Genomic DNA, 15,062 nt, shown 5'->3' on the forward strand with positions numbered 1-15,062 from the left:
AATCTGCTTGATAAACCAGATAATTAGATGACAGTTTTTGAAAGCTTTCAGATTTGATTTGCTTGGGCTGGTGGCCAAAATCTTATCTGTTTATGTTTGCCCTTTTTGTTTACCTTTTTTCCTAAGCAGATGTGAATGTGATACAAGATTAGTTGCTTTTTGACAGTATTTTTAAGTACGTGGCTGGGTGATTCTCAAATTTTTTGGGAGCCCATTTTTTATAGCTAAGTGTTCTTCATTAAATTTATTTATTTATTTTTAGATTTTATTTATTTATTCATGAGACACAGAGAGAGGCAGAGATGGAGGCAGAGGGAAAAGCAGGCTCCCCCTGGGGAGCCCAATTCAGGACTCGATCCCAGGACCTTGAGATCACGCCGTGAGTCAAAGGCAGACACTCAACCCCTGAGCCACCCAGGCGTCCCTCCCTCATTAATTGAATAAAGACCAAAATCAAGGGAATGCTTAACAGAGGCTGGTTTGCCCTATTTTAAAATATATATATTAGGAATATGAGAGAAAGGTAAAAAAGAATGGGGTTATGAAAAATCTCTGGGGCACCTGATTGGCTGGTTCTGTCGGTAGAACATGTGACTCGATTTCGAGGTTGTAAATTTGAGCTCCACGTTGGCTGTAGAGATTACTTAGAAATAAATTCTTTTTTTAAAAAAAAGATTTTATTTATTTATTCATTCATGAGAGACACAGGCAGAGGGAGAAGCAGGCTCCATGCAGGGAGCCCGACGTGGGACTCGATCCTGGGTCTCCAGGATCAGGCCCTGGGCTGAAGGCGGCACTAAACTGCTGAGCCACCCAGGCTGCCCAGAAATAAAATCTTAAAAAAAAAAAAAAAAAAAAACTATGGAAAAATCTTCACTGTGTTACAGAGCATGTGTAAGAAATTCATTCACACATTCATTATTATTGATGTACTGAGTACTGACTCTCTCCCCCGCACTGTGCTAGCCTTGCCTGTCTCCCCACCCGGACCCCAGGTATAGCTCGCAGGGAAGTGGTGACGGGAGAATCCAAGGACACATGGATTCTCTGATTGCTGCTGGGATGGAGTCTGCAGCTCTCCTGGGGAGGGCTCTGGTGCCTGTGGGAAGGTGGTCCCTATGAGGGGATGAGCCTGGTGTGCTGGATGCAAGGCAGGGCGCGGCCAGGATCTCATCACCGCTGTTGTTGAGAGTTGCCACTGGATGGTGACAAATCAAAGCAGAGTGACTTAAATGAGATTTATTACCTTTTTTTTTTTTTTTTAAGATTTTATGTATTTATTTTAAAGCAAGAGAGCCTGCAGGCAGGGGCGGGACAGGGGGAGAGGGAGAGAGAATCTCAAGCAGACTCCCTGCTGAGCGCAGATCCTCATACGGGGCTCATGGGGCTCGATTTCACAACCCTTAGATCATGACCTGTGCCGAAATCCAGAGTCGGACACTTAACTGACTGAGCCATCCGGGCGTTCCCATGAATTTTATTATTTTTAAGCCATTCTCTACAGAGAGTAGCCCCCTTTACTGCCTGCACCCAGGACATAACCCTGGCTGTGGACAGCCTCCAGGGAGCAGGTTCCTAAGAGGATGGAGAAACCGGGGCAAAACCATCCTCAGTTGGTTTCTCACATCTTTTCATCGAATTCCTTCTCATGAACATTCTTTCTGGCATTTAGGCATTCTTATCAGCCAATCCTGGGAGGATGAAGGAAGACGAAATAATTCCCCCTTGGGTAATAGTATGAGCCCCTAAAAACATGAAGGCACATTCCTCTCCCTGTGTGTGTATGTGTGTGTGTGTGTGTGTCTCTGTAATAGTGGCAGGGTAGGATCTGGAGTTGGGTTTTCAAATTTTTAAGATTTGAAAAGTGGAAAAAATTCAGAGAATGGAGTTTTCTTTCAAATACCAAGCAAAAAGTCTATGAACTTAAAATATGTATGGAATGTGAAGGTTTGTGTGTCTCCTTCTTTGTTAGCAGATCCCTGGCATACCAGCCAAAGGGCACCCCAAAAGAGAGGTCCGGAGTGGGACCACCCCATCCCACTGGTGTGCCCACAGAGGGAGGCCCCATGGAGGAAGGGACTGGGCGTGCAGCAGGACGGGTGTTGATCAGCATGATGGTCTGAGCATTTCAAACCTGCCGTTCTGCTCGACTCCTGCACGCAGCCCTCAGGGACTGTCATGGCCTCTCTGGGTGAGGAACCGGACACTTCGGGAGATGACGTAACTTGCCAGTGTCACACAGCTGCTGAGAGCGGGTGTTGAGCCAGAGTTTGCCTGACTGCAGCGGGACTGCAGGGACTTAGCAGGACTCTGACTGCAGGGTTTACCTGACTCCACCTTTCTAGTAGGGCAGCACGTGTTCTTGTTTTTCCTTGCAAGAAGCCTTAAAGGGTGCCACAGGATTTTTTTTTTTTTTAAGATTTTATTTATTTGACAGAAAGAGAAAGCACAAGCCTGGGGAGCAGCAGGCAGAGGGAGAGAGAGAAGGAGGCTCCCCAGTGAGCAGGGGTCCTGACTCGGGGGTCAATCCCAAGACCCCCCGGATCATGACCTGAGCTGAAGGCAGACACTTAAGCATCTGAGACACCCACACTGCCCAATTTTTTTTTTTTGTATCTTATGATACGTCTCATCAGATCTTAGAGGACGTCACGTCCCTTATTTAGTATTTTCTGAGATTTGATGTGTTAGAGAAAGTAGAAACACCTATGTCTTTCATAGGATTAACCGAATTTAAATTGCTGAGCCTCTGGTCCTTAAGCATGGTTCTGTGGCTTCCCATCCTGTCCCCTATCCTATCCCCCTCTTCTGTGTACTTTCAGAAAGCAGTTTTTGGGTCATTTCTGTGTTATTTTGGTTACCTAGAAGTGGGCTGTGCATCATAGTTTTGGAGTGGCCTTTCCATGCCACTAAGCCAGCGTGAGGTGGGCGTACTCATCACCCTCAGCAGCCTGCATTGGAGTTTTTAAGATGAGCTCAGGTGAAGTGTGTGCTCACACTGAGAAGCTGGCCCCAGACAGTCCCTCACCTTGCCCTCGGAGCAGTCTGTCATGTTCAGCACTCATAAGACACCCTTCACACTGCTGATTTATGCTAAAAGTATCCTAATGTTTCTGACAGCTCATGTGTGACATGAATATAATCCATATTTCTTAGAGCGGCTAATCCAAGTGGCTTATTTCCCGATACTGCTGATAGGGCTATATCTCTTGATGTCACAGCCGTTGAGATTCTGATGGTAACATATTGTTTGTGGGTCACTAGTTTTGTCTAAAAGAGTAGGTTGGAACAGAGTAGCAAAGGTTAATTAAGTTTGTCCATCAAGATAGAAACAGATATGGATGCCTCTAAGGCTTCTGGTCCTAAAACCAAAGTTCCCAAATGCATGGTTTACAGGCTTATTTTCAGACTGCACCCCCCGCCACACCGCCCCAAAGAAGTTTCTTATTTGATCTTGAAGCAGTGAAAACTCAAAGGACTGGTAAAAGCCAAAGGCAGCAAGGAGGTCTTTATAATCAGCAGACATCTTAATTTAAAATGGGAAAGGCGGGGAGGTTTCCTAGAGAAGCTTCCAAAGCCGACTTGCTTTGTTTGGATTCTGCTTCTCTGCTTAATCCCTTTATGAGTGGAAGCGAATTATTCGATCCCTCGGAGCAGTTCTTCTTATGTTAATGATGATTACGCTATGAGGACTCCATGAGAACACAGCACGGGTCTCTCCAGTACCTCTCAATAAATTGACTTAATTTTCTTTTACTCTCTTCCTCTGAAAGTCCATTCGTCCTGCAATCGAGAACCAACATTTTCTCAAGAAAGTTACCTTAAAATCCGGCATTGTGATGCCCCCGGCTCTGGTTTTCTTTTTCAAGATTCCCCTGACTATTCGGGGTCTTTTCTGATTCCACACAAATCTTAAGATTATTTGTTCCAACTCTCTGAAGAATGTCCATGTTGGCAAATTAAACTCCAATAAAAAAATATACAAAAAAAAAAAAGTTACCTTAAGAATGTCACCACTACAACCCCCCACTGCCTTGCCCAGGAGGCATTTTCAGGCTTTTAGAGACTTAATGCGTTTGAGGAAACGGGGAGTCCTATGTCTGGATAGTTAGCCCAATTATAGAAATGCAGACTCTTCTTTATGCCTTTTTCTAGCGGCCACTTGACCAAAGATGTGTTTTCTGCTGACTTTCCTGTAAATGATGCTTACATTTCTGCCTAGCTCTGTATGACTTCAGGTGGAAGGTGAGGGTTTGTGTTTGAGATTTGTGAATCCATACAGACGGAGGCATTGACCAGGAGAGAGATAATCCTGCATCATCGATGCTGTGTGGTTTGGGAAACGAGGGAGGTGCTGTGCTAGCTGCAGCCAGAGACTGTAGGCAGACCCTCCTCTCTCTTCTTGTGAGGGCCCCCCACCCCCCCGCCTGCCGACATGTACCTGACTCCAGGTTCCAGGAAAAGGAGCCTTTTTAAAAATTGGGCTTTTTCTTGTGTGTACCTGTTTCTGAGGGTCCTTGCTTCCTTTTACTAGATTTATATGCCAATGTTTTCCAAACATTTTATTTTATTTAAGATTTTATTTGTTCATGAGAGACACAGAGAAAGAGGCAGAGACACAGGCAGCAGGAGAAGCAAGCTCCATACAAGGAGCCCCATGTGGGACTCGAACCTGGGAATCTGGGATCACAGCCTAAGCCAAAGGCAGACACTCAACTGCTGAGCCACCTAGTCATCCCTCTTCCAAACATTTCAGAGACCCAGAATAAGAAAGGTTTTGTTGTGATGCAGTTAATGTTTACACAAAATGAAACATTTCATACAACGGTTCTTTTTTAAAAATATTTATTTATTCATGCGAGACAGAGAGAGAGGCAGAGACATACATATACAGAGGGAGAAGCAGGCTCCCTGAGGGGACCCCAATGTGGGACTTGATCCTAGGATCCTGGCATCATGCCCTGAGCTCAACCACTCAGCGCTCAACCACTGAGCCACCCAGGTGTCCCTGATTTTTTTTCTTAATGTGGACATATTCCTATCTTAATTGGTTTGTCCAAAAAGGACAAGCATAACGGACCATCGATAAGTGCGCTTGTCGTCCTGATACCTGTGAGGTGTCCACCACTTAAAATGAATGCCAGAGTGACGGGACCCTTGTGTGCCCTCCCTGGGATGTCTGGGAGTTGAGGCTGGCTTTATGTTCTCAAGTCATGATTCTGTGTTTGCAGACAACTTGCTTATTTTTCCACGGTGCCCCTCCTGGCTGGTTTTCACGTGTTTTGTGTCTACTCTGGTGTTGACTGAGACCTGGCGTTGAGGTCCTTTCCTTCCATTCTGTTTGAGAAGGCCCACTCAAACAAGTTTTATTTTGCTTTTGTGTGTGTCACAGACTTTTTGCAGCTAAATCCAGGGTCTAAAACCTCAGGTGTCTTAGAGGTATCATTCCTTAACTGATTGTCCTCTCTGCCACACTGCATGGCCATCCTCTTCCTCCCGCCTTCTCTCCCACCTCCACCCCGAGGAGCCTCCCTTCCATTTTGGGGCGTGCAGCACTTCTTCAGCTGACCCTCAGACCTAGCCTTTCCCCCCATGGTTCACTGGAGAAGTCCCCCCCCCCACCGCCAGGCTTCCGGGGGAATCTCTTACAAGGGCCTGGGTTGGCACAAAGCTAGTCTCTACCTGCTGTCCCCTTGTCTCCCTCCTGTAGGGAAGGGGCATGGAGGGCATTCCATTAAATGAACCTAGAGAAACCAAGGTGAGCAGAGCGGAGGAAGTTAAGGAAGCTAGGTGAGAGAAACTGAGCATCAGAGGACCAGAGGGAGGAGGAGGGGAGGGATGGGTTGTTGCTGTAGGAATCTGCTGTGTCGCAAGAGTCCGCGTTTGCCATGTTAATGTTTCAGTAATCTCTGAAATGTGTGCATAATAGCAATTTTTAGCTTGTATATTAGAAATAATTATTTCCAACTCTGCTGTGTGGCATCCCAGAGGATAATGAGGTGTGTATTTCAGGAGGTGAATGGGCACTTGCCCTTTGGGTGAAACACCTGCACAGGTAAGGTCTCCGGACTAGGAGGGCTCACAGAGTGTGATTAGGTGAGCATGGGAAGAAGCATCCCATCCGGATGGTATGAAAGAAGCTTCTAGGGGTGCCTGGGTGGCTCAGTCAGTGAAGCATCTGCCTTCAGCTCAGGTCATGATCTCAGGGTCCTGGGATCAAGCCCCACATTGGGCTCCCTGTTCAGCGGGGAGTCTGCTTCTCCTTCTCCCTCTGCCTGCCGCTCCTCCTGCTTCTGATGTCTCTCTCTCTCTCTCTCTCTCTCTCTCTCATTCTCTCTCTCTCTCAAATAAAATGTTAAAGAAAAGAAGCTTCCTATTAAAACTAAAGAAGTCCTTTAATCAGGGCAAAATCAGGGCAAAATTCAGCCCCCAGTGACTCTTCGTGTCACCAGGAGACCTGCAATAAACCTTTCCATAAAAACATTTCTGTTCATAAGATCAAAGGTTCATCACAAATGTGGCTTTTGCAACTTAATAGCCTGTAAGTCAAGAGTCACTGCCAAGGGCATCTTCTCACTATTTTTTAAATATTAGGGTTTGTACTTAGGCATTTTATCCTGTATGGTTCTTGAGAAGTCTGTTCTCTTTCATGGCCAGCCCTCCTTTGCAGCTGAGCCAGGCTCAGTGGACAACTAGACCCCGAGGTCTGGTCTTCACGGACCTCTCTCAGCTGTCACCTGGATGGAGCGTGCAGTTCAGGGCAAGACCACACTCCTCCTGGCTGAAGTGCTTCCAAACAACCAGGGAATGGTATTTAGGAATTTTTTTTTTTTTTAAAGGAAGTAGGGTCTAACATTTTTATGTTTTGTTGGGATTTTATTGTAACTATAAAAAAGAGTGACTAAGGTATATAAAAAGGAAACCTGTGGTTCAGATTTACGGTGCTGTATGTCCTCAACGGTTTAATAAAATCAAACCCAAAGCTCTTAGGTTTTCCTCTGGGGTTAATACTAACACCATGCACATTCCCCACCAGCCCAGCTCCTATCTGTAGGTCACACTCTGGTTCAGAGACTTGAGGTGGGTAATAAGATTATAAAACATGCCTCTTGCTTGCCAGCTACCACATGCTAATAATAATGGGAGTCATAATTCACTGGAATACTGGGTTTTTAGGTTTTACTTGGTTTGTTTGTTTAATTTAAAGGGACAAAAACGTAAAATCTTGAGAAGAAACAAGGCAGCCCTGCATAAAGGAAAAAAATTACATCCTTTTAGCAGAATCAAATGCTGCCTCTAATTTGTGTACAACTTCTGTTCCTCAGGAGAACTTTGCTGTTTTGGCTGAGCACAGGCAGGGATTGGATTAGTTTAACACAAATTTTCTCAACCTGGGTACCCTTGAGATGCCGGGCCGGGTAGTTGTTGCTGTGTGGGGCTGTCCTGTGCATGGTTGGCCTCTGACCTCTCCTCAGTAGAGGCCCGCATCCTCCTCCTCCTGGCTGCCAGCTGAGGCCATCATGAGTGTCTGCCGAGGTCGCCACGTGTTCCCCGGGGGGACAGATGGCCCCCAGTTGAGTATTACTGGATCAAAGTAAGGCTTGTGCCCAGTTTTCTGTGCACAAGCAGCCAGGACTGTGGTGTTGTTTTTGTTTGTTTGTTTGTTTTTCAGTTGGAAGGGAACTAGAAGGGATCTAGAGTTTGAAATCACATTTTGCCACACGTTTTTCTGGACGAATCACAATTTTGATTTTAGCTTCATGTCTCAGATGACACACTCATTTAGAAATACTCGGGTTGGGGGCACCTGGGTGGCTCAGTGGTTGAGCGTCTCCCTTCGGCTCAGGGCATGATCCTGGGGTCCTGGGATTGAGCTCCCTGCAGGGAACCTTCTTCTCCCTCTGCCTATGTCTCTGCCTCTTTCTGTGTGTCTCATGAATAAATAAATAAAATCTTAAAAAAAAAAAAAAAGAAATACTCAAGTCAACCCTTGGACAGCATGGGTTTGAACTGCAGGAGTCTACTTCTATGTGAAATTTTTTCTGATAAATACAGTACAGTCCTGTAAATGTGCCTTCCTTTCCTTATATTTTCTTAATAGCTCTTCCCCCTCGCCCCAGCTTCCTTCATTCTAAGAAACCTGTTTATATGTGTTAATTTACTACTTATGTTATCAGTCACGCTTCTGGTCGACAGTAGGTTATTTAGTAGTTTTATCTTAGGAGAGTTAGAAGTTATGTTTGGATTTCCGACTGCCTAGAGAGGTTGACGCCCCTAACTTGTGTTGTTCAGAAGTCATCTATACATAGAACCGTCCTTACATGCAGGTGAACACATGGATGGTTATTTGTAGGTTATTCTTCAAGTTGGATGTGGCTGATGGGATAAATGGCTTCTGCAAATTCATATTTTAATAACCTCAAATGGAGTCTGACCCTTTTTACCTTCTTCTTTTCCTTGAAGCCCTTTTTTTAAATGAAGATTTTATTTATTCATGAGAGATACAGGCACAGGGAGAAGCAGGCTCCCTGCAGGGAGTCCAGTGTAGGACTCGATCCCAGGACCCCGGATCATGACCTGAGCCAAAGGCAGATGCCCAACCACTGCCACCCAGTTGCCCCAATATCTCAATTCTTATTTCCAAATAATCCATGCTATCTGATGCATTTTAGAAACCTAAGAGAAATTAAAGGGAAAAATTAACATGCATGGGTTTGAAATTGTGTTAATTTTTTGGTAAGCTTTAGTTAAAATAGAAACTCTGCAGTTTGTTTGAATCTCTTTTCTAATACCATACAACTTGAGATTGGCAGCCTTTGACCAGCCTGTCAGACTTAACCTTTTGAATTTTTTAGTTAATACTGGGGATGTTGTGGTTTCATGCTTATTTCGGGTATGGGAAATTTTCAGTACATCCGGGACACTGGTTCTCAATCTTGACGTCACTTTAGAATTACCTGGGGGACTTTGAAGCAGCCCCGGGCCAGGCCACCTCCCAGAGCACTGAAATCAGACACTCTAGTGGTGAAGCCACAGGCTACGTGGTCTGGTCTCCTCCCCGTCCTCCAGTGGGAATGAAGGTTGTGTACCTTTTTCCAATAAATAAAGTTTTATTGGAACACAGCCATGCCCATTCATTTCCCGATTATCTAGAGACCCTGTGGGTTGCAAAGCCTAAAATCTCTCCTCTTGGGCCACTTGCCAAAAAGTTTGCTGATCTTGCTCTAGACTCACAGTGAACATTTTTCAACATTTAAAAAGAGGCTTTATACAAATTCAGAGTAGAAGAAAAAAAAAAAAAACAACTAGCATTTTGCAGAGCTTGCCAGGCTCTAATCCTACCACCAGTTTCTTGTACAGTGGGAATATTGAAAAGCATTTTTCTTGAAGAACTGACTTGCAGATGTTGTCAAACCAGAAGGAGATGAAACCAGCTCAGCACTTAGAGTGGGTAGTGGGGAGGCCCTGTCATTTGTGTCGTGGGACTTCGTGCGTTAAAGGGGACACCTGGCTCTCGCTCAGAGTGCATTACCTGACTGTGAAATTGACTTGAGGGGAGTCTGGAGGGCAGAAATGGCTCTTTTTTTTTTTTTTAAAGATTTTATTTATTCACGAGAGATGAGAGAGAGAGAGAGCGAGAGAGAGAGGCAGAGACATAGACAGACGTAGAAGCAGGCTCCATGCAGGTAGCCTGATGTGGGACTTGATCCCGGGTCTCCAGGATCAGGCCCTGGGGTGAAGGCGGCACTAAACCACTGAGCCACCAGGGCTGCCCAGAAATGGCTCTTTGATTTGAAGAGAGGTGGAGTTTGGTTATTTCCACTGCTGAAATTCTAGATGGCGGCAAAGCCCTGAGAAAACGCCTTTTAGCTCTGAGGAATCTCATGTATAAAAACAAAAATGGTGAAAAATTATAATGCTGTTCATATCATCTCCATCCTTCCCTCAGGTAGGTGGAAAGTTGGCGGTCATAAAAAATGGGTTAACAGAGTTTTTTAGAAAGTCCTTTTTTTGGTCATGGACCTTCAAGGTGTGAAGTAGTTAGAGGAAGGATCATTTACTCTTGTCCCTTGTCACCAGCATGAGGGTTTTGAACCAGCAGAATCAGCATCTCCGGGGAGTGAGTGTACCAGACTGAGGCCCCACTGAAGACTTACTGAATCGGAATCTGCTTAGCGTCAGGCCATTTGCATACACATGAAGAGAGCCTTGCAATGTCCTGGTCTAACTGATCACAAGGCCCTGTGTAGTTAAGTGACCACAGATTGTCACTGCCCTCTTAAATGATTTCACGGCCCCTTAATGGCTCTCCTGCCCTGGGCTCACTCATTAAGAGGCAGCCAGTGTTTCCCCTTTGGCTATTTCCAAGTACAGCTTGTTCGACCTCTTATTTTGTAAGGATTTATGTGATGGTAGATAAATTGTGTGATTGAGCTAGAAGAGATACCATTTCATATGCTTCAGAGAAACAAAGTAGGCAGGATAAAGGGAACTTGCCAGATAAACTTCAAGTGAGAGAAAATAATCAACTGGAATAGTCTTCTTTGCCTCTCCAAGAAGTAATCCACCCATCAGAGCATTCATTTGTTTTTTAAGATTTTATTTATTCATGAGAGACACAGAGAAGAGAGGCAGAGACACAGGCAGAGGGAGAAGCAGGCTCCCTGCAGGGAGCCCAATGTGGTACTCGATCCCAGGACCCCAGGATCACACCCTGAGCCAAAGGCAGATACTCAACCACTGAGCCACCCAGGGGCCCCCAGAGCATTCATTTGTGCTGTGGAGCACTTGGAGCATCCAAAATGAGTGTCTTGAGCTTCCACACAGAAGTCAGGGGCTCAGGTCTTTACACCAAGCAATGCCAGATATTCAGAGTACACACAGGCCTGCCGTGATTAGAAAAGTGTCCAAAATTTAATGTTCAGAGATAATCTTGAGGAAGCCCAGTACATGAATTTACCCTGCCAGCCTCTGCCACGTTAGTACGATTTTCTTAAGTAGCATTATTTGATTGAAAAACATGACTTTTTTTTTTTTTTTTTTTTAAGATTTATTTAGTCATTCACGTGAGAGAGAGGCAGAGACATAGGCAGAGAGAGAAGCAGGCTCCTTGCAGGAAGCCTGATGTGAGACTTGATCCCCAGACCTGAGATCACGCCCTGAGCCGAAGGCAGACACTGAACTGCTGAGCCACCCAGGTGTCCCAAAAAACATGATTTTAAAAGTACTCTTTAATTCTTGGACAGACCTGATTCTTCTCAAACATTCCCTTAAAGTGACTTTTTAAGTACCTTAAATTTAGATGGTACTACTTTTTTAAATGCAGCATAATTGACGTCTGACTGTTCTTGCAATGCCCAGTGTCTGCTCCAGGGGCCATGCAGGAAACAGAACATATTTGACATATTTGTGGAAATGTGGGTGGGTGCCCTTCTAAGTGTTCAGGTCACATCGCCTTAGCTTTGAATGACAGGTCAGGAAGCAGTGGGGCCTTGCTGCGCTTTGCATAAAAGCTGCCCTGTTGTCCCAGAGGCAGAGTCTGACACACGACTGCTAAGTCTACCTTCTATGCCTCCCTGCGTGTCCTGTTTGCAGAGTCCATGTCACCTCCAGGACCCTGGTGACAGGAGGGTCTGGGAAGTCAAGATCTCAGACTTGGGTTTCTTTGCTACAGTGAGAGCAGGGAAGGGGGGTGGGAACAGACGTCGAGGAACGTATCGGGCACGTCCATGCACTAATGACAACAGCTTACTCTTACATGTGTTTTGCGTGTTGTCTTTTAAAAAATATTCTCTTTATATGAACACTGAGGTAACCAAGGTGAGCCACCTGCTTTACACATGAGGGAAAGTGAGAAAGTAAATAACTTGCTTATGGCTATATAACTGTAGACAGTGTTATGGTGATGTGTGGGCTCCTAGGCTGTGCCATCCCCACTCTATTGCTCTCTTTTCCTTGGTGCTTGTTAACTAAGTATCATGTGACCAAATCAGGCATCAGGGGGGCTCTAGTAGGGACCCCAAGGTATAAAAGGCACCTTTAGGATGCACAGTTAGCATTTCTAGGGTCATTGTGCTGGAGGATGTGTGCACATTCATGGTTACAGATACTTCCAACATCAATAGGAACCCAGCAGTTCTTGTAATCATTGTACAGTGCAGTTTTGAACTCAGTGTATTCCTTGTTTTTTGGTTTTTTTTTTTTTGTTTTTTCTCAAGCAGATGAAAAACTCAGAGAACCGCCATGCAGTGAGTTCCCAGTACCGGATGCATTCGTACTACCCACCTCCCTCCTATCTGGGCCAGAGCGTGTCCCAAATCTTCACTTTCGAGGATGGCCCCTCTTACTCTGAAGCCAAAGCCAGTGGTAGGTGTCCGGGTGCACAGCCTGGGTTGGGGTGGAGGGAGGATGAGTAGCCAGCCACTGGGTCTCCCAAGATCTCTCTGAGGCCTTGCAGGTCAGGAGCTCTTGGGAGATTGCTGCGTGACTCCCTTGTGAGTATTCTTTACAGTATTTCATTATGGAATGCTTTGCTTTTCTCAATTCTTAATACCACTATTTTTTTTCTGGGTACCTGGAGTGACAAAAATAAAATGAGGGACTCCCATCAGAAGCCACACACTGTATTTTCAGGATGATCAATAAGAAATACAAATTCAAAGGAAAATGTGGCTCAAATCCTGTTATTTTTGGTGAAGTGAATTTCTGTGTATTGAAAACTTGTCTTCTGAAACTTTTCCATCTTAAAATTGAAGGCATATTCATCTTTTGGGGGAGGAAACAAAATAATAAAACATTTTTGAATACAATAGATCTCAGAGTTTGTGCAGTAGCAATGCAAATAACTCTGATATAATGGCTTTAAAATAAAAAATGACTGTTTAATGAACCAAAGCACTTTGAAATACACAGTTCCTCAACTTTAATTTTAACCTTCTCTCCAGCATTTATATACGCTGCGATGATGGGCAAGTCTTTTATGGCTGCTGTGTTTCCATGGCATGTTTTTAAGTTCTTTATAATTAAACTTTTATCTTTTGATCTAGGGAAGTGAGAAGCATATACAGTCAAAGCAGTCGGCAGAAATCAGGGCTACAGTGTGTGACTTGGTAGTAAACCAACTATCGGACTGTATCCTCCACTAAATAAAAAGAGAGGTTTGTTCTCTAAATAACTTTACTCTCTACAGAGAGCTTGCTTTTTGTAAAGCAAGTGTTTAGAGAACGAGATTCAGAACCACGCTTTGCTTTACAAATTCAGAACAAGGAAGTCTAAAAGTGCTGAACAAGTTAGAGTTTATTTGCCATACTGAAATAAAGTACAGGATTTCATTAATGCAGAAGAGAGAAGACAAGGGAACCGATCAGTTTGAACTATCGAGGCACTGAAATACACATTATGGATTGCACTTTGACTTTTATTAATGACGATTCTTTGTCAGGAGTGGACAAGCAGGCACATCTCTGTTATAAATATTCATACTGTAGAGTGTATGCCCATATGGTCTTTCTTTCATACTGTCTTTGATTACATGTATTTATCTGGATTTTAATCTCTTTAAGGACAGAGAACACATCTTATATACCTTTTGACCTGCTACGATGCCTTTTATTTTTATTTATTGGTTGAGCGTATGAATGAATGAATGAGGTATATTTTTTAAGTGAGCTTGCTACTCTGTAAAGAAACACCAGCCTACAGTGTCAGGATCCTAACTCACTGTCTGTTGGCTTCAGTGCAGAATTTAGCGATGAAGCAGTTGAGGAGACATTTGTTCATACAGAAAATGGGGAGCGAAACCTACTTTGAGGAAGAGATAGCCTGAGCTTCTTGCTCCAGGAATAATGGCATATTTCCAGAAGCACTCGCTTTCTTGAGAGAAAGGTGTAAATTCAGAACAAGGCAGTAAGCTAAAAAGATAAGAGGAAATTTATTAGAGCAGAGAGGGATAGATATGAAGAGGAGCAGGAGGCATTTGAATTTATGGCAGAAGAGGGAAAAAATGCTCAGAAGGAAAGAGGTTACAGTCCAGGACGGAAGGGACTGGCTGCACCAGAGCTCATTGGGAAAGGTGGGGTGAATACCAGTGAGGATTTCTTGTACCTTTGCTGGTCCTATGTGTGTTTGCAAGCGTGAGGAGGCCTCAGGCTTACCGTTCTCCCTCACTGCTAACTGACGAGGAGGGTCAAGCTTCACACATGAGGCAGTTTGGTAGGAAGAGCCGTGAAACTCTCTATTACCTACTTTAGATTTGCCACAGAGAAGGAGAATATGCACTCATAGAAAATCCCAATCTCAGCTAATTTTTAAAGGAAATGTGGCTTTATGACTTCCAAATGCATGGTATTTGGGGCTTCTAAGCTGCATGGGATGTTTACAGAGCAAGCGGGAAGTAGGAAGTGGGAACTGTATTTGAAGGTCAACAGAGACACCCCAGGTGTCGTCTCTCTGAGCATCGGATCCTCCGTTTTATCATCAGCATTGACACGAGCAGACACTTGTGTAGTCTAGGTTCTTCTGCTGTGTGGGGCTGGGGCTCGTGGTAGGGTGTGGTGGGTGCGGGTAGGGACAGCAGTGCCTTCATTTGTGACAAGGTGGCAAAGGCTGGCCAGCAACCAGTTGCATTTATCACTTTCATCAGGAATGAGATCTTCTGGCTGGTTATGTTAATGAGTAAGTTCTGCATTTGATCTTAGCCAAAAGTCCAAGAAGCGATTAATGAATAAGTTCTGATTGGAAGATCTAAGTGGGGACTTGTAAATAACTTGAAAAACACTGTTTTTCAGTAGATTTAATGTTTCTTTAAATTATATGTTTGTCCATTATTTTTTTAAAGATTTTATTTATTTATTCATGAGAGAGAGAGAGGCAGAGACACAACACATGGAGAGGGAGAAGCAGGCTCCCTTCAGGAAGCCTGATGGGGGACTCGATCCCAGGACCCCAGGATCACTATCTGAGCCCAAGATAGATGCTCAACCACTGAGCTGCCCAGGCATCCCAATGTTTGTCTGTTAAATCAGTTTTTCCTCAGTTTCTTTAAAGAGAAGTTTAACCTCTCT

General features: G+C 44.4%; 1 protein-coding gene across 5 annotated transcripts in view; it reads left to right on the top strand.

The window, feature by feature from the left end:
• DMRT1 (doublesex and mab-3 related transcription factor 1) overlaps positions 1–15,062 on the top strand; it is a 113,418-nt gene that overhangs the window by 55,307 nt on the left and 43,049 nt on the right. For 3 of the 5 annotated variants that reach the window (XM_038527159.1, XM_038527161.1, XM_038527158.1), the window contains exon 4: positions 12,219–12,366. The exons of 1 other annotated variant lie outside the window; for it this stretch is intronic. In XM_038527159.1, coding sequence (XP_038383087.1) covers positions 12,219–12,366 — 148 coding nt within the window. The remainder of the gene's footprint in view (positions 1–12,218; positions 12,367–15,062) is intronic. One more of the 5 variants, XM_038527160.1, reaches the window with a different exon arrangement.

The sequence above is a fragment of the Canis lupus genome, chromosome 1 (assembly GCF_011100685.1).
Source record: "Canis lupus familiaris isolate Mischka breed German Shepherd chromosome 1, alternate assembly UU_Cfam_GSD_1.0, whole genome shotgun sequence".
Lineage (NCBI taxonomy): Eukaryota > Metazoa > Chordata > Mammalia > Carnivora > Canidae > Canis > Canis lupus.